Here is a 23,743-nt window from a genome sequence, read left to right as displayed (position 1 = left end):
TAAAATGATTGACCATGAAATGATGCAAACACTTTATGATAATAGAATTTGGCTAATTGATGTCTTGGCAGAGCCATATTCATACCTTTGACTTTGATGCCATTAATTTGACTTTAAACCTCTTCATTTCAAGCATGCTGTGTAAGAGACACCCCGGGGGAAGTCAGTGGCCTACTGAACTCCTTTTGTCTGCATACGACGAGTGCGGCTGCTGAGAATTGCACCACAGCAGAGGTAATAAATTTTCAGAGGCTCTCCTCCTCCACAGACTCAGTCATCCACCTGCTCTGTGCCGACAGCTCATGCGGAGCTCTTTGTTCAGAGGAGAAGTGAGCCGAGTCGTGCAACACAGTCCAACAAGCAGGAGGGCGGGATGCAGAACATCTGTCTTTGGTGTCAGTGGCCCACTGCGATCTGTGGCTGCAGATGTCGCACTCATTTGCACAAATAAAAAGCAGAAACTAAATCCCAGAGATGGGAGTGTGGGGACCCGCTGCAGGCTCAATGCGGTAATCACTAAAACTCCTGAAGCCCTCTCCAGATTTCATGCACACAACCTGTTAACACACTGCTGTTGCTGCGGTACAGTTCAGTCAGTTCTGGTGCTGCTGCTGATGTTCGTGTGGAGAAAATAAACACAGGGAGAACATTTAAAAATATACAACAAATGGTCCAAAGTGCAAACTGCACATTTAAAAACACCTTATTTTCTTCATTCCATACAAAATCATTTTGACCACTGTGCATCTGTTTAGCTGTGTCTTTATTCTCGACTGAACCATTTCTTAAAGAAAGCACCTTTTGCTCAGTCTTTGTGTTTAGTTTTGTGTCTTTCCTAGATATAACTTTAGGGTTGGACTATAAATCGCATATAATGTGAGCGATATCAATAGATAACCTATAATAGGTTTTAGCTGATCAACCTCCTACAGCAAGCTAATGAACACAGGTGGCATCAACTAGATCACTAACCTACCAACCTGTTGAGTAACTTGTGCAGCAGCAGGTTTATGTTTCGCCACCATGCCTGCAAACCGCTTAAAAATAAACAGCAGTGGTGTGGAAACTGTAAATGAAACAGGAAAGATCACGCAAACAGCGTGGCAGTATTCTGGATATTTAAAACAAAATACAAATCAATAATTATCAATAGACAATTATCAATAGTCTGGTTTGAAACACATTATGATAAGTTGTTCAGCCATATTGCCCAGCCCTACTTTAGCTATTGCTAACTTGTTTTCTCTTTCTATATAAAATACTCCTGGCTCTGTGCTTTTCTGTTTAACTTTGTCCCATTTAACACCATTGAACTTCTGGCTCGCTGTCTTTTTGTTTCGTTGAGTCCTATTCTTGAATAGTGTCATCAAAGGAACTTATCATTACTTTTGAGGACTTGCTGGTGGTAGTTTAGAAAGTAGCTTCTTTTTAATTGTTTTTATAACCTGCAAAAGGCGTCAGATAGTACAGATGAGGGTAGAGTTCTTCTCCAGGTTCAAGTTCCGTCTTTGTCAAAATTCTAATTAACGAGTTACAATGCTAATGATCCAAGCCAGAAATGTTGGTCCCCAGACTTTTGGTGAGGAACTGCATTTGTCATCTCCTGTTAGGTCTTGAATAATTGATAGGAACGTCTCTTGCTTGGTTAGAACAGACCGTTTTGGTTAAGGTCTTCTCAGGCTCCACTTGTTTGGAAGTAGCACTATGTAAATACACAGAATTAAAACATAATTGAATTTAAGCAATGTTGGATACTCCAACAAGCAATATTAAAATGAGGCACTACAGTAATAATTTATCAGTTTTGTAGTTTAGCCACTTGTCAGTTTGGTTTTTCCTTCCATCTATTAGAGCAAGACACATTCAATTATCAGTTTCCCACTACAGTGAACACGCAGGCTATCACAGTCAAAAGAAGAACCTCCTCGCAGAACTGAAAGAATTATGGCCTCTGAACACAATTCTCAACATCTAGAGTTATTAAATCTTATATAAACCGTTTTATTCATCACGCAAAGCAGTCAAATTTTAGGAATCCAAGTTGGGAGCGAACTCAAATCACTTACATGACACCTCACGGTACAGGACCCACGTATCTGAAATGTTCGCTGATCAATGTTCAGATCTTCAGGGATAATATCCCACACCAACAACAGTCAATAGCTATTAATTACCGGGTGCAGACACTTGATGCAGATCGATGTGGAACAACCATTTTGCGGCCTGCTGGGTAATTGTCTCCCAGATCTCATTAAAAGTCGTCAGGATCGGGAGAAATTAAGGAGGGGCAGTGTGATGAAAGGAAAAGAGAAAACAGATGTGGGCGCACAAAGTAGAGCAGAGAATCTGCATAAAATCAACTAACTGCACGCCAGGCAAAAATTGTGCATAACTTTGGGATTTTGGCAGTGTTTCTTTTCTGGGTCCAACCTACTGGTTTTCTCTTGAGCTTCAGCGCAAAAAAAAAAAAAAAGAATGACATTTGCATCAATAAATCAGTTTATTTAAAAGAATATGTTACAATTTGTTTCAATAACTGATGCCTCTTTTTAAATTTTACATTTCAGCATGTCAAAAGTTTTGCAGGTTGATCTCCATACCTAATCATCTCAATTTAACATTGCTGTAGTAAAATAAATAAAGTAACATTGTTTTGTATACAGAACAACAGAGAGGAGGATGTAGAGAGCACACCTGAAGGTGTCAGACAATTGACTATGTCCGACTTGGTTCAGTGAACAGACAGGAAGCCAACGAAATGTTTTCGGCCTCCAGGGCTGCACATTCAATCTTTCAATTGGAGGAGGCGCACTCTAAATTAAAGCCCCTGTACGAACCCACAGAGGTCTGCTTAAACTCATTAATCACCCAGGATGGCTTCTGTGAACAGTACTATCACTTTAACAAACAAACTTAAGAAAAGCCACTGATGTGGATTGTACAAATGCTTATAGATGACCAAAACAATTCTTATGTCCTGATTAGCTGAAGAAGCCGGGTTTGGGCAGATCATCAACTGTTTATTAGCATTTAACCTTATTTAGTGGATTGAGAATTAGTTTCAACGACATAATTATGAACGACAGAGCGGAAATGGCAATACAAATGTAACCCCGATTGGTGATCAGTGACCAGGGGCGCCATATAGGGGGGGAAAGTTAGAATATAATAAAGTCAAGTTTTCAAAAAAAGAAACAAAAAATAGAGAAATAGAGAGAAAAAAAGACAAGAGTGTAAATTTATAACCCAGTTTTTCTCCAGAAGAGGTGGGTATACTGTGTGAGATTATCAATCATTTAGCATAATTAGCTCAGCTTCAGACTATTGTTTGAATTCTATGAATGAAGGAAAGAAATTACCAACATATCTATACATGTAACGTGTCCCTGTGCCTCTTACCACACTTGACAACAGATGAGTCAGTCAGTCAGCAGCTCTAACCCACGTCCCTCCTAACCTGTCCTCCCCTAAGAGAAATTAAAGCTGCAGTGTGACTTTTATTTTTAAAAAAATTGTTTTTACATATTTGTCAAAACTGTCATTATGACAGTATCGTATAGAAATAATAAGTGAAAAAATGATTTCATTTGCTTTCTCCCAGTGCTTTCTAGAAACAACCAATCAGAGGCAGGAGAGCTTTAGTGCTGTCAATCACAATCTCAATCACAATCTCATGTGGCTGCTCATCCTTCCTCCCCTTGCTCAGTGCTATACTGTAGCTAGCAATAATGATAAGAACCATTGGCACATTTAGTACTGCGTGAATGAGGATGATTGACAGCACTAAGACCCTCCTCCTGGTTCTGATTGTTGCATTACTTTAGCCAGTAATAGTGGTCCAGGGAGCAGGTGGAGGAGATTAATCTTTTCACAGATTATGTGTCTCGTAACAAATTGTCACAACATGACAGCTTTAACAAATATGGAATTTTTTTTTTCTTTATTAAAGTTCTATACTGCAGCTTGAATAAAATGCAACAGCATAGCATTTTTGATAAGTCTGGCTTGCTTTCTGTATATATTTTGCATGTTGCCTATAACTGTTGCTTATGGGGAGAGACTTTTCAGTAATCTAAAACTAATAGAAAAAAATTTAGCAACCTGCTTGCAAACTGTATGCAGATTGTTGGATGTAAAATTCATAAGCAGCAAGTATTGTGCTAGTGTCAGTATTGAACCAAAGAAAGCAATACAGTTGCAAGCCTTTAAAATTGTGATGCTTTTGATGGGTCAGATTGACTTAAAAAATTGTAACAGCAGCTGTGCAGGAGGGCTGGGGAGGCAATTCAATTTTTTGTCATGGGGTCCAAGATTCCTGTCGGCGCCCCTGTTAGTGACCTCTGTATTATTAATATGATCCTCTTAATGATTAATCTAATCGTATACAGCAACAAAGATGCATTAACCAGGCTTTTACTGGTCACTATAAATCTGACCCACCGTTTTTGATTTTTTAAATTATTATTTTAAAGGCTATAACGCATAAAATAGAAAACAATATGTGCTGCAGGTTATTTGGTAGAGGTAGTAGTTTTGAAGCCAACATGAGGGAATAAGACAAAATTATCCCTATTCATTTATTGCAGCATACAGGTCTAAGCTTTTGGACAATGTATTCATAGACTCCTAATGGTGGGATTCATATTTTCAGTATTTAACCTCCCAATCACTGATCAGAGTAGATCTGATCCCAATCTTGGGTCAACTGATTCATCTTTCTTCAGTGATATGCAAAAATTAAATCCATTAATCATATCTTCAGTTCAGTTCAGTTCGATCAGTCAGGCTTTCTTGTAGTTCTCTAACGTCTCTTTAATCAATAATTTCCCAGACTTTCTGAAGCTCATTCAATGTTTTTCTTTGGATTTCGGCTACTTTTTGTCATTTACAGTTTAGCTCTTGTACCCAATCATTGTGCAAAAAGGACGAACAAAGTAAAGTGGACAAACAAATGTCTTGGAAAAACAAAGCTCGAGAAAAGACAAACACGTACTACATCACAAAGTAATGTTTTTTTTTGTTTGTTTTTTTAAAAGCCCAGAAAAAAAAATATCAAAAGATGTTACACAGAACATGAAAGATGCATCCTCTGTCCGTCAATCATTTAGTGAATTAAAAAAACCAAATACTCTCAATAAAGGAGTTTTCCAAACATATCTATGAAAAAAAAAAATCAATAGCTCACCTTTTATTACCTGGTCGATCACTAAGGTAGTATTTGTTCATGAAACATCTATGACTAGGACTATGATTAGAGATGCATTGATCAGAATCTTTTGGCTGATCACCAGTTTTTGTAAAGATTTGAGTTGCAGGCATTCTGGATGATTAAGCACTTGTAATAATACTTAAGAACAGTGTACAAAATGTCTCTTTAGTATTCCTACCATGAATTGTTATTAAGTATTTACATAAGAAGTAAAGAGTTAGGGTTAGAGCAGTCAGTATAACTCAGGCTTTATAGTTTTTAATCATGGACAAAATGACTATGGAATTGATATTTTCTACAGTTTTAAGCATCTCATATCAGCAGTTAGCATGTGTAGCATTACTAAAGCAGAAGTCTTCCTGTTTATTCCTTACAAAATGTTGATCTGGGAAGTTTCCAAAAGACAGCAAGCATTTCCAAATCCAATGTGTAACATTTAAGACAGAGGTAGACATCAAAGCAGAGTATCTTCATTATACTACTTTCGGCCTTCCTGTTATCTGTTTAAACTCTTTCACTTTCTTGCAGCCTGTAAAATGTAAACATTTCTCAACATATAAAACATATAGCTGATTTGGTAATTTTTTTTATTTGGAGATAATTTTCGCACTTAAAGAACCTGGTAGCGGCTGGATGTGTTTAATTAAAAAAAAGCTTTGATTTTTTTAGCTTTTAAAAGTCACCTGAGCAATCACACTGAAAGCCACAAGACACATGTCACATGCTCCGTTCGATGCATCTTAATTTAAAATGTTTACATAATTCCAACAGCTGTCTAAGGTAGAGTTAAAAGACAGAGACAATCAGTGTGAAGATTTCTGGTTGCACATACTTATTTTTGGAAAAATCTGATATTTTGCTAAAAAGTATTGCTAAAAATACAAGTATATTTACTATCCTTGTATTTCTTTTTCCACAGAGTAAATTACAAAAATTACATTCCACAGATTTTGAGAGTGCTTCAGAACCCAGTATATGTTTCAATCTCTTATCTTTGGTATTCAGTTAATTCAGTCACAGAAGGAGGGACAATACTTTACGTACTGTGAAATCAGTTGAAGTTTTATCTGAATTATTCTGAGGTGGAAATTAAGTTGCTTAACTGACTAATAAATATCTGAATGATTGGACACAGGACTGAAAACTTATAAAAAGCAGCCAACATTCAAAGAAAATTTCTTAGGGAGCACCAAAGAATTACACCATCTCTAAAAGACAAACAAAATCTGACTCATTGGAAGTACAATGCAAAGAAATAAGCAATGATGAAAGACTTGCACAAAACTAGTGCCAAATGACTGGGAACTTTTCAAATAAGATGAACATGTCAGAAAGATTTTTAGTTGTAATTAAAGTCAATAAAATGAGATTAAAATGCAACAAACACAAACCGACATTAGACTGGGGAGACAAAACTTAATAGTGAGCAAATACTATCAGCTTTTTATAGAGTTAAAAAAAAAATACATTCCAGTTTAGTTTTCAAATTGTTATCTGTACTGGAGAATCACATTATTAGCTTTTACTTGATATTAAAAATCATATTCCCATTATTAGATTTCAACAATAAGATCAGTTGCAAGAAAGCCTTAATTGATGGAGCCTATTTGCCTTATTGTACAAAGATGAAAAGATTTCCTTCTGATAAGAGACTGTCGCATAACTAAGCCTGAATTCTGCTTTGAATGGTTGGATGACCAATTCGGCAAAGTACCGTCCACAGAGTTCAACACTGTGGTGTGGAAAAGCCGCTTGAATTTCAAGCCTAATATAAATCCTGTGGGAGCGCCCAGAGACAAAGTCATCACTGTGAACCAGAGGGCAGGAAAGAGCAGAAGGACCCCTGCTGCTTGTTCTAGGTAATGCACTCTGAATATATTTTTCTACAGTACCATACCCCTAAAACATATTGGCATGGATGGTTCTCCTAATACTGTAGGTACAGGTTCATCTACATAAAATAGTCTCCTCAGGACGCAACATGTATTTCAGTAATTCACTTGAAAGAATGAAGACTCATTACTTGAAGAGTTATATCTCTCAAGCATTTATTTTAGTTAATTTTGATGATTATGGCTTAGAACTACCAAAAAAACCTTAAAATTCTGTTTCTCAAAACATTTTATTATGCCATAAGACAAATGAACAGGGAGTTTTTAAACACAGAAATGTTATTTAATGTGTTACACTGATATTTCTGAAGAAGCTGAATCACAATCCAAGCATATTAGGAATATTGTGCGGAGTGAAACAGGCGCACAAGCAACAGAAAAGAAACAAACCGACTTCATCTGCTGCTTCATAAGCTAACACACATGTCAAGATAACATCTTCCTTCCACTCAATGATCCTATATGCTCGCACTGCGTTGAAAGTATTAAATCCAACTCTCAGAACAGCCAACGTCATCTATGACTCTGCAGGCCATGATTTAAAATGTCTGATGCAAAAAACTTTCTGAAAAACAGAATTTAGAGTCTTCCAGCCACAGTCATTAGAATTAACAGAAAAATATTTGTTCGATTGAAATACTTTCAGAAAATAACTATTTCAAGATGTTCTACTTTATTGAGAAGAACCTGCACACAAAGGTTTAAGTAATGGCTTTAACACCATTACTTGGGGAATCAGTTTATAATTCAGTCAGTCAAAATATTACATCCAGCCTAGGCTTATTCCAGTATTGAACTCGTGTGTAATGTCTGAGGTTTCAATCTGCACAGCTTGAAGCTGTATGAATAGTTTGATAAAGTGCAACAGTCGTGTAAATCCAAGTTCCAGCTCCATGTGCATCCACAAACAAAACTAACAAATGCATTTATTTTACCTGCTATGTTCAGGCTTTTTGATTTTTTTCTAGAGGCAAATTCAGAGCAAAAATGTGTGAAAATTGTCAACATGTAACCTGATTTAACTGTAAGTTACATCCCAGGATCTTTGACTGTTCTCCACCAGATGTGGATATCATGCACCCACAACGGAAAATAGCAAATTATTCTCGTCTTTGCTCCTTTCTCTGAATACTTGCAGTTGTCCTTGTTTTCACTTCAATAGTTTTTCTTCAGCTCAAAAAAAAAACAAAAAAAAAGTTTAAATTATCCTGCTTACAATCCACTTCTGACCAGGAAGAACACCTTGCATGAATCCTTCACTTTAGATCTGCCAAAGCTTTAGTTTAACACATGGTCATAAAGTTCTGGCTCGTGAGACATGTCGTTTCTTTCTTTTTCTTTTTTTTTAATGCTTGTGTTTTCATGTTTTTCAGCAGATGGTTGTTGGTTAACATGTAGGGAGCAGCAACCTGTGCTGTCGTTAATGGAGTGTAAATGATGACCATGTAAGTTCGTGGCTGAGTGAGACTGCGTCAGGGTAAACACTCAGCTTAGTCGGTGATAATGTTCTCTGCCTACGTGCCCCCATCTCTTCTGTGCCTCAACAGCTGGAAAATATTCTGCAACACAAACATGGGTCAGGACCGAGTCTTGCCAGCTTGTACAACACAAAAATGCTTTTGCTGATTCAAAGCCTTACCTTTCCGCACATACCATCTTTACTGCAGTTCTTGTTGTCCTTGTCTGTGGCCTCCTCTTCCACCTGGAAGCACATGGGAGAAATATGAGTGAAGGACCGTAGAGCAAAGTCTGTATCCGAGGTAGTTACAAGTGGGCTGTGGTTACCTCTTTCCTCCACTTCAGTTCACAGAAGACTCTCTCGAAGCACTCATGCATGTAGTTAAACTGAACATCAACCATGTTGAAAGCAAACACAGAGAGAAACAGATTTAAGTGGAGACGGCTTCAAAAATTGCTTATGTTCTTGGAATTTTCTGACATAGATCAACACAAAGTGTTACCTGATTGCACGGTAGAAAGACATTCAGTTTTCAAACTTTTCAAAGAGTGTAGTACAGATTTGCATTCAGTTATGAAACCACATTTATTTGCAATCATTATTGAAAGTCTTTTGCAGTATGTCTGTTTATTTTGAACATTTACCTACTGAAACTTGGGACAATTCCTCTTTGCCAAATAGTGCAAGTTACGTCTGATCGGATATAATGTCTCTGTGAAAAGCAACTAGTAAGCCTTGCAGCAGGCTTAATTATATATAGGTTTGAACTTTGACTGGGCCATTCCAACACATGAATACTAATTTATAGCATTAAACTGCAGATCGGGTTTTATGTTTAGGGTCATTTTTCTGCAGGAAGGTGAAGTTCAGAGTCTTCCATTGGATTTTCTTCCAGGATTTCCACGTACTTAGCTCAATCTGTCAACTCCGTCCAGCCTTCATCATTTGAAAAATGCATCTCAGCAACAAGGACATTTAAAAAACAAGCTTTCTAAAACTTACATAAGGAGTAAAAATCTTCACCCAGCGTGGCTTCTTCTCTCCCCGTGCATATTCAAAACAGAAAGCCATGCCCTCTTCGTCTGTGTCCCATCTCTGCATCTCCCCCCATTCGAAAGCAATCACCTGGTTCTGTAGTGACAAGGAGTCTTTATTTTGCTTGCCTTCAACACATGAAAAATACGTACACAGAAATAAAGAAACGTGAACTAAGAAGCAGCTGCTCTTACCTCAAGAGTACCTTCTTCTGTACGGGCGTGCAGCTTAAAGTTGTGTATACTGATGGCTGTGATCACATGGCCTTTACGTCGGGAGTCACAGGAACAATGAGGGAATATGATCTCATTGTAGCCCTCACAGCTCCGTAACAAACTCAAGTACTGAGAAGAAAATACACAGCACACAGAAGTAGTGAGATGGATAACATTTACAGACCTCGTTAAGTACAAATGCCTGCAGGTGATTTTTATTTTTAAATTTCAGTGGAGACACAACAATGTTTTTAATCTGTTAAACTTTTAGATGGGATGACAATAACCATATTTTTCCTGCAGAAAAACTAGTAGAGATTGAAGAGATTTAAACTCCACTCCACCCAGTCTTGCCAGATCATAAAACAGAACTACTGAAGACCCATATATTTGCAGCAGAAGTCTTCTGATGCAGTTTCACCTCTGCAGAGCGTGACAGGCAATCAGGAGAACAATGAAGAGAAACTGAGAAGTAAAACATTTTCTCGTTGTTTCACAACAGTTACATTCTCAAGCACAAATCAGAGAGTTCACACCTCAGCAAAATCCTGCGGGGAAATGCCAGTTTCAGTGTGAAAACGGTTGAAGTTAATTCTCCTCCTCCAACTTTGGGCTCACTGCTGTCTCGGCCCTGCAGATCTGACTCGCACCTGCTAAATCTCTGCAAGCACTGGGCCATGAACAACCACACAGCTGAAGAACTTTTTAAATTCCTTAAATTACTGCTTTTTTTTGCTCCCAGTTACAGTCAGGCAACAAGACATTTTTAACACATTTTCAGCAGGATGTTTTGTAGAAAGTGCAGATAGATAGGGTGTCCTGAGTTTTTTGAAGTTGCTCTTCACACATGTCTGTCAGGATATTTTCAGCATAAGATGAGCTCTCACTTCTGGAGATGTGAATAAGAAAGTCCCAGAGTGCCCGTCTCCAGAGTACAAGAGGCAGAATGAACCTAGTTATGCCGAGCTGTTGTCAATACCGCCTGCTTCTGAAGATATTCAGGGAGTGAAATACAACATTGAGTAAGAAGAGAATCCAAAAAAAATAAAAAATTATTAATAAAAACAGCGAAGGGTGCAGTTTGAGCTAATGCAACCTTTATTATGTGAACATGGTTTTAATGTCGCTCACAGCACAGACTTTTCATTAGCCACTTTTTGACATCACAGCATTTGGTACAGACGACCTCAACAAGTAACTTGTTTCTTATCAGATGAGAAACAACTTACCTACATAATCCATATTTCTCAATGTAGAGAGACTGAACATTGAACAGTGATCAATGATTATATTAAGATGTTTTGTGTGGTACTAACCATGGACATCTTCTTCTGCTCTGCCAGTTTTTGGAGCTGATAAGACTTCTGCTCAACTTTGATGAAGCCTTTCTTCACATCATCAGCTGCCTACAAAGGGTCACACACATGGTAATATTAACATAAAAAAAATAAAAAACAGAAAAAACACACCTTATGCAAATATGAACCGACCTGGTGAAAGAAGTAGCTGACAGCAAGTTGGTTGTCATTGAGCAAGATCTCTTCTTCTGTGGTGAAGAGCCACTTTCGCAAAGTGAGGCAGGTTCCTGGGATGGCTGAGGTATAGTTCTGTACATAAAGTTTGTGGGGGAACTCGTTGGGCGCCAGTTTACGCACTGAAGAATAAGGTCCGATGAAAGAAAGAGGGAAAAACAAAACCTGTTACTACAATGCAACCAAACCTGATTTTTATTAAATCAATACCTCCTAATTCCAATTTCCTAAAGGAAAGCCAAAAACATAAGGGCAATGGAGCCGCTAAATTATTTTGTCATTCACTAAACTGTAACAAGGTTTCTCTGGGAAAATTTGACTCTTGAATATTTGAGAATCAAGGTAAAAGTCCATAAACAAGCTCTGACTCTACCGTTCCATAAAACTCCACAATATGTGGTAAACTTTCACACTGATTTCAGCCACCTTCAATCTGTGAAAACACACCACTTACGTTTTGAGTTTGCGCCACATAAATGGCAGAGAACTCAACTGAAGGTATACTAAAAAATAGATAGAAATAGATTTTTTAGTAGCAACATTTCATGGTTGATCATGTTTTTCAATGCATGCCTCATTTAGCACTGAAACATGCATAGTTTCATGTTTTTATTGTGCAAGTACTTTTAACTGACGTTTTGCTGAAATGTGCTATACAAATCAACTGGATTTGACGTACACCACTGTTTGACATAAAAAAAGATTGCATACTGTGTGCCCGACAGCAACAAGTCTGAACTTTGTGATCTATATATTACATTAAACGAAACACTACAGATTTCTTTGCTGAAATAGACATCACATAACCATGCTGAGTACATTTTTAAAGCTGCAGAAATACACATCTACTGTCTAGTACAATCTGAAATCTGACTCATTTTAAAGCAGTTGTGGAAGTGAAAACAGCCAGAGTGACTCCTTTCAAGGAGGGAGTTTTTCTCCTTTAAAATAAGCAGAAGTGGAAAAACTGTCATCGACATTTTAATTAAAAGTCAACATGCCAGTGTCAGGAAAGAAAGGCACGACTGCAGTTTGTTTGAGTCCTTACTCACCAAAGGTATGGTTGATGACCTCAAACAGAGCAAAGTAGCTAGCAGTTATACTGTCCATGCCAAGCTTCATGACTACGGCCTGGAAAAGGAAGAGCAGATGGAAAGGAGTGTAACAAGGAACAGGAACACATGGATGAACACATGTGTGTGTTTACCTGATAAACCTGGTCTGTAGTGGAGTTTTTACGAACTCTAACAGTGAGGGTAGTATTATCTGGCATGGCTATTCTCAACTCCACGTCTGAAACACCGTTATAGTTCTAGGTTGCAAGAAGGAGACAGAGACTGTCACAAATGGGAGCAGTGAATATTTGTTGGAACGTGAGTTTTAACTTGCTTTATTCTTTTTACCTCATCCGATTCAGACAAGAACTCCTGCATGATGTCGCTTTCTCCAATTACCCGTACCGAACAGACTGCAGATAAGAGGCACAGACGTCAAGAGTTAGGTTTTGTGTGAAAGTAAAGCATAATAGCACATTTTGATAAACACAGTGTCTCTGCTCAGCTTTCCCACACATCATGTTCTCAGGCTTGTTGTAGGAGGACAAAAAAAAAGTTAGATTTGCCCGCAGGACTTTTGGCGCTGGCAGATGAGCAACCAAGTAAGTAGTCATTATAAATATATGTGACTCTGCCCGACATGAAAGAAAATTTACAACCACAAGATATTAAACTCCCAACTGCTTTACAGCTGTGTGGAGGTGAGAAGAAAACTTTTCTGGATGCAGAAAACACTGCAGAACTTGATCTGTCCTTCACCTTTTTCGAGGTATTCCTCCAGGCCTCGGCGCCGTGCATCTAGCTGCTGCTCAGAGAGTGAAAAAGGCCACTTCCCAGGAAGTTTGGGGAACGTAAAGTTGGCAAATTCCCTCTTAAGGTTTTGGTGCAAAATCACAAACTCCCGATAACGCTTGGAGCACAGCTGCCTACCCGCCATATGCACATTATATACCTGGAAAGACAGGGAACCAAAAAGAGGACATGTTAACTTTCTAAAACATAAATTATTGAAACTTTAGTTATTGAGAACTGATTATATTTTTTAAAGTTTGAGTTCATTTCTTTATCTGTAATTCCTTTATTCTAGTTAACAATTTAAGTTTAATCAATCATTAGAATGCGTGCAGTTCCTTGCAAAGGTGGACATGACCCTTTAACTTTTTCTCCTTTTGCTGTACAGGGCACACACTGCACAGCTTGGAGGAGTGCAAATATGAGTTTAATCACAAGCAGTGCCAGGAACAAACACGTTAACTTTTGGAGCAGCATGACCGTGATCTCACAGACCTGCCAGGAGAACGTCTCTCTGAAGAACAGGCAGCAACGAAGAAGACAGATCTAATTTTGTTTTCATTATGTTTGGGCCGGTAATTAAATCCGATAAGACAAAATGAAATATCTTGGTTTGAGTCCATCAAAGTCATCTAGGTTGAAAGTCAAATCCAGGTGGTGACCTTTTTTGGGGCAGGCAGTGTTCTTTGGGGATTTTATGTGTTAAAGAGAAACCATTAATAAAATGTTGGAAATTGTGGCCTGTATACATATTCCCCCTATTGATACTTTGCAGAACCACCATTTGTCTCCCAGTTTTGTACATTTAGAGATGGATAGTTTTGCTTATTCTTCTTAATAAAATACTTCCAATGTAGACCGACTAATTCACAAGCATAAATAAACATCAGTTTTCAACTCTTATGATAAATTAACTGGATTATGACCTTGTTTTGTGCCATTTTCATTAATGACTATATTTTAACGTAAATGATTCCCTATATCTCTAGCTGCATGTTGAGATTTTCCACTTCTCCATGAAGGCCAGATGAGACCGAAAGGCATTAATTTGTTTGCGAGGCTCTGCACCTACCACAAACTTTTCACTATTGAGTTCAGTGTGTTTGTAGCTCGGAATGGAGATCGGGACGGCCTGCTTGTCAGAGTAGTCGTAACAGGACAGGGCCGACACGTCGTCACCAGGATCCAGGCAGTCAGCTTCCTGCGGAGGGACGGACAGAACTGCCAGCACCAGTTCCTTCTCGCCAGCCCGGATCAGGTCAACCACCTGCTTGTGTGTGGCTCCCTCTACATTTACACCATTGCTGTAGGGAGAAGAAAGGCATGTTGTCTTTGGGGAACTGGTGCTGTTGTGAGTGCTGCATCTTCCTAAAGATCTGAAGAGACATGCAAAATCCAGCTCAAACTAGAAGTTTCAGTTTCTCACTATTTGGAGCCAACGCACATCGCAAGCAGCAAGTGAACCACAAAATGAGTCCAGAATTAATAGTAAAATGAATGATAATAAAGTAAACAGAAGAAAGTTTCTCATTTTGATATAAAAACATTGTTATTCTCTTCAGTAAGTCTTTGTTGTTTGCATTTAGCCCTCAAGTAGTAACTGCCTGTATCTGCTGAGTACAGCTGAACAAAAGCAACATTGGGTGTGCACTCTTTAGCAGTAATGTGTAAGAGGAGAAGCAATTCTAATGACAGAGCTGCAGCAACTTCTCCTATAGTTAGGTTAGCTGAGAGCAGCCAAAGTGTCTCCTCTACAATGTCTCAGCATCACCTGCAGCTATTTCTGACACTTTTAAAACCGAGTCCAGATTTTAAAGACAGCCTGACAGTGAAAACGTCCTGAGTAACATTCACTGTATTTATTCAGCACTTTAAAAAATATCTTTGTGCAAAAGGTTGAGGTCATCTGAGTCATAACTTGCATAAATTAGCAAAACATACGTTCTGAGCACTTTTTCAAAGTTTACAGAAGCAACTACTGCTCCTGTAAAACTGCTGAGCAAAATATTATCTCATGTATTACTTATTTAACCTGGGTTTCTACAAATTTCAGCATGCTAAATGTAAGACTTTAAAATATAATTAAAATTTAAACATGAGACCAATGAAATTACAAAAAAGGAACTAAATATCTAACACCAACTCAGCCCTATGTTGTTCTCTTAAAAAATGTTATTGTAAACTTTATGACAGTGTTTGTGGTTACTGGCTGGCATGAGGAAGTCAAATATAACTTTGGAAACTTAAACTGGTGGGTTTTCTTTAGTTCCTGCATGTGATTCCTGTAAAACATTGGTTACTGCAGTTCAATGCTTATTTGTAAGGCATTGAACCCAAATTTATACCAGCAAGTCAGACTCAAAAGTAGACATCAAGGAATAAACTACTTTAACCTCTAAATGTTTCCCTCCATCGTGGAGTTTGCAGGTTTCTCACTGCATGATGACACTACCTGGGATATAATCATAAACCACAGAAAAATTTGCCTTCAAGAACAAAAGGTTGACAGAAGAAATTAATATGTAGAATTATTAAAATTTTCCACATTTAAGTCTACGGCCTAAAACTGAGATAATTAAATGTAACACTATTTCATTATAAGTTGTTGCTTAACAACTCCATCTGCATGAAATCAAGTTATTTCAAGTTAAAAACTATACTTCACATATTACATAAGATCAATAATAGTTTTAATTGGTGATATTGGAATTGGCTGTTTTATTATTTTATTGTCTGATTGATTATCAGCAGATTAATTTTTTTTTTCTTTATTTAAATTAGACAAAAATTAAAACTATTTTTTTTATTTCTTAGCACATAAACCAGTAATGTTTACTTTGATGTACTTTATCAGAGTTTAAGAAAACTAAGATAAAGGTTTTTTTCAACAACTTTTTTTCAATGTCATAATTGGCACGTGACACAGCAGAGAAAACTGGAAATCAATTTGTGAATCACGTGACTAGTGCAGCTCTAATTATTTAGGCAGTGATAAATAAAACTTTATGAGGATGTGATACATTTAATATAGTACTTTTAATAAAAAATATTCCCAGAGATCTTTAAATGTTTTACCTCATCGTCATGATAACTGCTGATGTTCTGAAAGCAGGAAAAACCATAAAATTCCTAATTTTTAGATAATATGCGACTGATAGGATCACAACTGCCAGGCTTGCTGTTCTCTATGATAGGACTTTGACAGGGGAGAGGACATTTTTAAGAAAGTTGTAGATTAGGAGAAAAGTATAAATACTTGACTGTAAACTGTCAGAAAACTGACTGACAGCTACACACAGAAATATAGTCAAGTAATGCTCCTCTAACAGCCCGAAGACACATAGAAAGCTCTGACTTTATAAGCTAGATAAGATAAAACATGTGTGGGAATGAGTAAGCAGAAGATTAACAGGCCTGAACCATATGCAAACACCTTCAAGGTGTGCTGGGAGCAGTCTCCAACAACACAAAAATGCAGACTGAGCATTTTGGCATCGCTTTCTTTACTGCAGCTCTATGATGATATAGTAAGCATCAGTGTGGCCTTTGCACTCACACTGTCAGCACTTTTGATAGTGATGGAACAAGCTGTAAAACACACTTTATGTGTGTCTCACCTTCCTTTGTTTTGATCTAATGAGTAAATATGTTATTTATTCATTTGAGTAGCGAAATGCATGATTATAACCAATCAAAAAGTAACAGGATCACAAAAAGAGTACAAAGAATACAATTGAAGCTGTGAGTGCAGCTTACAGTGTTTTGCCTGCAAAGTAAATCCATTAACAATTGCAGTCATAAACACTAAAAACAATCATAGAGCAATATTTTTTTTAAAATAAATATCAGTTATCTTGTAAAAGAAAAAAATCTTTAAAATATATAATTCTATACAAAATGTGCACATAACAGCATAAAGAGTAACAATAATTTCCTGATTATCTGCAAGCAAGCTTGGCGCACACACCGTTTTGACAGGGAGGTTATACACTGCACAGGAGCAAACTTTAAATCAAGGAGTGGAAGCTATATAAGCTTGAGGGTACAGTGAGGGAGAATAATCAATGAGAAGCAATCAAAGGCTGATGTTGACCTAAGTAACAGCCACACAGATGAGTTAGAAGGGTATGCCAGGATGTCTAATGGCAAATCAGACCGCATGTCTGCACACAGCAATAATGGGGTCAACCAACTGCCAGGTTACCGCAGGCCACCCTTTCACAAAGCAGCGTGCAAAAACAAGAAAGAAATAACCAATCAGACTGAGCATTTTTGAGAGGCAAGCCTATCACAGCTGAAGGGAGAGCATCTTGTCTCTGCATCTCCTTACACCATACACAGAAACTCTGAAGAGACTTAGCTGATGCTGTGATGTGTGCTCTTCTCCATAGCAACAGAGTCTAACATCAGCATGCAGACATGCCATTGAGGATGTCTGCGTGCTACTTTTTCTATCCAAAAAGTAGCAGAAGCCTCACTGCACTAAACTTAAAAACAGGAACAAGTGGTCAATGGAGCCAATACTGCAACGGTGCTGGTACTTAATATTGTTAGAATCTTTTGAATTAACTGGGAGTTGCTTTGCATTTCCCAGTTAAAGGGATTATTCAAGGAATATCTGTCTGACATCAGTGTGAGAGGAATTTCTAATGATTTCTGACGCACACAAAGACTCCTTTCATTGGGATAACTCTGCATTCAAGATCAGCCAGGTTAGTGGTGATCCCCTGCCAAAGGGCAAGGAAAAGGGCTTAAATAGAGAGCGTGGTTTGCCCTAATTACAATGCAAGGCAATTACAGTTCAAAACATTTTTTCACTTACGTAGAAACATTTTTCCACTTACACTTCCAGGATCCGATCCCCCTTTGAGATACCGGCTCTGTCTGCAGCTCCCCCGGGGAGGACAGCGCTCACATGCTGCAGAGGAGCGTAAAGCTCCCCGTTGATGCTCCGCAGCTGCCCGCCTTCGCTTACTTGCCCCCGAACGTTGAAGCCGTAGCCCGAGTCAGACTTCACTATCCGCACCAGCCTGGGGCCTGAAGTAACGGTGGTTGGCGTCTGCCAGCTGCCGCCGGTGTCTGGCGTAACGCTGCCGCTACCGGAGCCGTTACGGGAGGAAGGGCGAGGCAACGGAGGGACCGAGGAGCAAACTCCTTGTCCCTTTACGTCCGCCATCTTTCTACACAGTTTGTATCATTCAGTCCAATTCCCCGAACGTTAAATTTCCTACAAACATTAGCGGTAGTAGCCCGGCTAATCAGCTTGGCTAGCTAAATGACTGGTACACGCCGGAAAAAGGCGAGTAATGCCGATGATTGCCGAAACCAAAGACTGGGGAGCGTTCCATTTCTAACTCCTGTTTATCCCTGAGCTCGACAAAACAATTTGTTTCCTGAACTCGTTTGAACCTTAGATTAAATTATAATGCTAATTAGAATTTAAGAAATATTTGAAGAATATTTCCTAAATTCTCTTTTTTTGTTTGTCATACCATCTTGAGAGTTTGTGGTACAAAATTTGTACTCAGATCGCAGATAAAGAAATCCTCTACATAAAAAATGTAATAAATAAATAAGTAATGAAATAAAGTAAATAAAGAAAGAAATGAACAATAACATAATTTACGTGATATTACTTGCTCATGCAGCTATAAAGCACCTCATAGCTGCATGAGCTATGCACAACCTGCTTAACCTCATGCAGCTATGAGGTGAAGCTGCATTTAGTGCAACTTTAGTTCAGCAGTTTGATGGCTGAAGGGAAGAAACTGTTCCTCAGCCTGGTGGTTTTGCTCTGGATGCTCCTCAGCCTCCTGAGGGGAGCGGCTCAAACAGTCTGTGTGCAGGATGGGTGGAGTCCGTCATGAGGTGGAGGGCCCTCCTCCTGCATTGTGCTGTGTCGAGGTCCGAGGTGATGGAAAGGATGCTCCCTGTACATAGTCCTCTGTGCAGCCTTAACCAACTTCTGCAGAGCCATCCTCTCAGCAGTGCAGCTGTTGTGCCACACGGTGGTGCCGTGTGACACAGCACAGCGATAAAAGCTCCTCAGGACCGAGTTCCTGCAGCTTCCTGAGGAAGTAGAGATGCTGGTGGGCTTCCCAGGAGGTGTTGATATTCCAGGTGAGGTCACTGGATATATGCACACCCAGGTACCTGTAGCTGGAGACCACCTCGACAGATGCTCCTCCGATGTACAGGGGCTGAAGAGGATCTTCCCCCTTTGGAAATCCAACATCATCTCCTTGGTGCACCAGTGCACCAGTTGTTTCACCTCCTTTCTATATTTGGACTCATCACTGTTCATGATGCCTCCCACTACTGCTGTGTTGTCGGCAAACTTCACAATATGACAGCTGGGGTGTCCTGCCAAGCAGTCATATGTCAGCAGAGTGAAGAGGAGGGGGCTCAGTGAGCAGCCAATGCTGGAGGAGGAGACAGTGTTGTGGATCCTTACAGTCTGAGCCCTGTTGGTCAGAAAGTCCAGGATCCAGTTCCCTAGTGTGGAACTCAGTCCAAGAGAGGAGAGCTTCTGTACCAGGGTCTGTGGGATGATGGTGTTGAAGGCTGAGGAGAAATACAGGAAGTGCAGATGGATGTAAGAGTTCCTGCTCTCCAGGTGGGTGAGGGCTGTGTTGATCACAGATGAAATGGCATCAGCAGTGGAGTGGTTCTTCCTGTACGTGTACTGTTGGGGGTCCACAGTGACGTCGATGGAGTCCTTGATGTGATTCATGACTAGCCTCTCAAAGCACTTCATGATGACTGGTGTTAAGGCTATAGTCATTCAGGTAGTCATTCAGGCTTGTCACTGTGGAGCACTTGGTAACAGGAATGACAGTGGCGGTCTTTAATCAGGTGGGCACAGATGACAGTGACAGTGAGGTGTTGAAGATGTCTGCCAACACCTCAGACAGCTGATGTACACAGTCCCTTAGTACTCACCCTGGAATGTTTTCGGGGCCTGCAGCCTTATAGGGGTTGATTTCCTGGAGGGTCTTCTTCACATTGTGGTGACACAGAGAGATGTGTCACCAGGTGGAGGTATTACTCTGGTGCTGAGGGAGGTGTTATGATCCTCAAAGCAGGCGCAGAACTTATCGAGTGCATCTGGCACTGAGGGGTCCCTTGGACATTGTGCAGCTCTGATGTTGTGGTTGCTGATGCACTCGATGCCCTTCTACATGCACCAGAATGGCACTTCGTTGGTGGTCACTTTGTTGTTGGTGAAGGTGACCTTGAATTTTATGGGCATATGTGGCTTTGGCAGCAGTTCTTTCCTCGCTTCTCGGAGTGCTGATGTCTCACCTGTCCTGAATGCAGTATCCCTCGCTTTCAGCAGAGCTCTCACCTCAGCATTCAGCCAGGGTTTCTGGTTCAGGTAACAGGTTACTGTCTTGGTGGTGGTGACATCATCAGCACACTTGGAGATGAAAAGCCAAAAACAGAGGAGGTGTATTCCTCCTGGTCCACCTCTCCCTCATATGTTGCTGCCTCTCTGAAGAACTGCCAATCTGTGAAACAGATTGCATCTCTGTGCAGCCTTTGTGCTCAATCTCTGTCTTCTTTGCTGGCTTTATGCATCTCACCAGCGGACGATGATATGGTGGCGCGAGCAAGAAGCCAAATGACATAAATACATGGAGTCTACCCTTGCCTATATTTTTAGATAAACGAATACATTTTATGCAGAATCTTTTAAATTGCATAGCAAAACGGCAGCTCTAAAGTATCAAACTGAATTTTGATGGATTTTGAGAAATTAGTCAAACATTTTTTTAATTACAGAAATTAACTCCTGGTTATTATTTCCAAGCCCGTTATTTGGTAAATGAGTTTTAACATTCTCTATTTTACCCCTGTATTTATCTTTTCATATCCATGGAGAAGTATAATTTCATTTCACCATAAAAATTTTTTTGGTTATGTGTTTAGTTTGATGTATACAACTTTTTTCTTTTTTTTTTTAACCATATTTGTTGTATACTTGCTTTCACTGAGTTACATTTTTAAGAAAGTTTTTAACTTCAATGTTTCAAAAAATTTGTTTAATTAGATTAATACATTTCTACCCAAAAATAATATCATGCTGCAATACAAACTATAAGCAGGAAGTGTTTCCTCTGTTTGCTCAGTTGTATTATTTAGTACAGAAAAGATTTTATGTACTGAAAAATGTTCACCAGGTGGCAGTATTGAAGAAGCTGCATGGAAAATCTGAGCATCTTAAACGCTTAAGTTCCCAACTCACATCTGCAAATACTTTTAAAAACTGTCCTCATTTGATAAAGGTTTACAAAAAACAATAAATTAAATAAAAATAAAAGCTTGTAGTCCTACCATTCCATTTTTTAAGTTTATGTCCAGGCAGTCTCATAAAAAAAAACACCCTCTCCCCAAACAAAGTTCATTCAGCAAGAATATTTGTATTTTTGTATTATGAAACTAAACTAGAATACTTTCCTTAGATACAATATCTCTGATTCTTATGTGTAGAATTATCCAAGTAACCAGTCTTGGCTTTTTACAGTGTTGAGCATTTTCCTCTGCTAGCCCACAAATCTCCATTTACTTTCAGGCAATCCAATTGAGATGTGACTAGTTTAAAATTCTGAGTTATGTGAGATTCAGACTTAAAATCTGAAGAAAACATTTGTGGCAAATCATAGGATACATATTAGCCGGCCAAAGCAATATTTTTCTCTTCAGCGCCTTCACCTTTTAACAGTTCTGTCATGTGGTTCCCACCCAGTTCTGCCATCCTGGGCAAAGAGCCACATTGCCCAGTTATCTTGAGAGATTTATAGTTTCTTGCAACATTTCCAAAAATTCTTGATTTCATATGTAGCCAGTTCAGAGCCCAATTCTCTGAAGTCAGAACACAGTTGTGTTCCAGAGGTTTAGAAAAGGCAGTCATATGCAGCCATTTCCTCTTGTCCCAGGCATATAAACAGAAACTTGCTAGTAAAGGGTTGAACTTGTTTTATAAGCATGAGGTATTTCAGGCAGAAATGTTTGGTTTTATAATTTCTACTTGGTTCAAAAATGGACAAGACATTTTAGGTGTGAAAAAAGGCTTTATTTTCCGTGTTTTAACACATTTGACATCATATTCACTCAGATTTGCTCAAGCTCTTTTTTTTTTCCTTTTCCCGACCAGAGACAGTGTGATTGGACAAGTAGATTTCAGAATTTTATGATTCAAATAACAGAACAGCAAGGGTGGATACAAAAATGATGTATTCTTTGAAATCAACTACACCATCACCATCATCATCCAGCGCCTTGAAAAACTCTGCAGTGTCCGCTTCTTTACCCTGTGGAAAAAAAGGCTGATTTTAGAGAAACCTGAAGAATTCACAGCATTTCCTGAAAAGCAATGTGTGCTTTACTTACTCCCAATTCAGGAATCTCAGTTTTTAGCATGACTGTGAGTTCCTTCTTGGATAGGGTGCCCTTGTCACCATCTGATCCAGCATACTTGTCGAAAGTCTTCTTAAGAATTCCAATTGCGGCGAATATCCCTCCAGACATGGTGACTGAAACGAAGGAGACATTGCTTAGGTGTTTGAAGTACGTTTTTATATTGTAGAAATAGAAACAGCATATTATAGGCCAGTTTGCACTAAACATGGTCCTAAAGGCACATGTTTAAGAAGTTTCCCTTGAATACATCTAATCTAGCACAAGCCTGGTAGTCAATTGAAATGTGTGCTGCAGCACAAGAACACCTAAAAACATACTGGACACTGTGCCTTGCACACCAGGGTAGAACAGCGCTCTAAGGGCGTTGGCTGTTATAAAAAAAAACACACACCCACAAAAGCTGTATGAGTCAGAGCAAGAAAAGAATTACACTGGAGTACACAACTCCCTTGTTTAGTGTGCCATGCTTCCTTCCTGCAGGGGCAGTATTGACTAAGCCACACAACTGTTGGTTTTAATCTGGGCACAAACTCATTAGTGGAATAGCAAACTTCAAACTCTCCCCAGCAATAAATAAATAGAAATAAAAATAAAAAAGTAATAAGCTTTGTTGCATTTATAACCCTCGTTTCAAGATGGCATCGCAAACAGTCCTTACACCATATGAACTTCTCTCGTTGCCTGGTTGTTTTACAAGCAAACTGTGCAGCTCTCTGTTAATACATCACCTTAAAGGACTTGAGCTGCACTAAACTCACTTATAGAATTCATTAAGTTATACAAGCGTTTTGGAGACACACACAGGAAAGGCATACAAATTTGCGTAAGACTTAAAATCCCCAGATGCAACTTGCAATATGAACGAGGTCTAAGACGCAATCATTCCTCTTACCGGTTCGTGCGAAGGAGTTGTGCTTGAGGAAGAAAAAAAGAGACGGGTGTGAGATCACGACATGGACACAGCCCTTTTTAAACAAAGCCCGACACACCCATCTTCAAAGTACCAACCCCCGTGATATATGCTGTTGCTTTTTTTCTTCTTCTTCGTCTCGTTGTGTGCAAAGACACGAGGCCTATTTTTTTTTTTTTTTTTTTGTACCAGTAAGATCAGTTCAGAGAATATTTTAGTCA

The 23,743-nt window shown here is 38.9% G+C and overlaps 1 protein-coding gene across 2 annotated transcripts; it reads right to left on the bottom strand.

Moving 5' to 3' along the window:
* Positions 1-3,665: 3,665 nt before the first annotated feature.
* snx27b (sorting nexin 27b) lies at positions 3,666-18,474 on the bottom strand. 2 transcript variants are annotated; one of them, XM_055048016.1, is made up of 13 exons: positions 18,034-18,474; positions 14,262-14,493; positions 13,157-13,349; positions 12,746-12,810; positions 12,550-12,654; positions 12,395-12,473; positions 11,301-11,464; positions 11,127-11,216; positions 9,790-9,939; positions 9,563-9,691; positions 8,887-8,946; positions 8,741-8,803; positions 3,666-8,660 (listed from the first exon to the last, which is right to left on the bottom strand). In XM_055048016.1, exons 1-13 carry the CDS (start codon positions 18,363-18,365, stop codon positions 8,616-8,618), a joined length of 1,707 nt encoding a protein of 568 aa, XP_054903991.1. In that variant the 5' UTR covers positions 18,366-18,474; the 3' UTR covers positions 3,666-8,615. The 2 variants fall into 2 exon arrangements, with proteins under 2 accessions (XP_054903991.1, XP_054903989.1); XM_055048014.1 differs by having other exon boundaries at positions 8,755-8,803.
* Between the last annotated feature and the right edge of the window lie 5,269 nt (positions 18,475-23,743).

The sequence above is a fragment of the Poeciliopsis prolifica genome, unplaced genomic scaffold, assembly GCF_027474105.1.
Source record: "Poeciliopsis prolifica strain line A6 unplaced genomic scaffold, Auburn_PproV2 SCAFFOLD026, whole genome shotgun sequence".
In the NCBI taxonomy this organism is placed as follows: Eukaryota; Metazoa; Chordata; class Actinopteri; order Cyprinodontiformes; family Poeciliidae; genus Poeciliopsis; species Poeciliopsis prolifica.
Note: the sequence above shows the minus strand (reverse complement) of the source record. Positions and strands in the feature narration are given on the sequence as shown.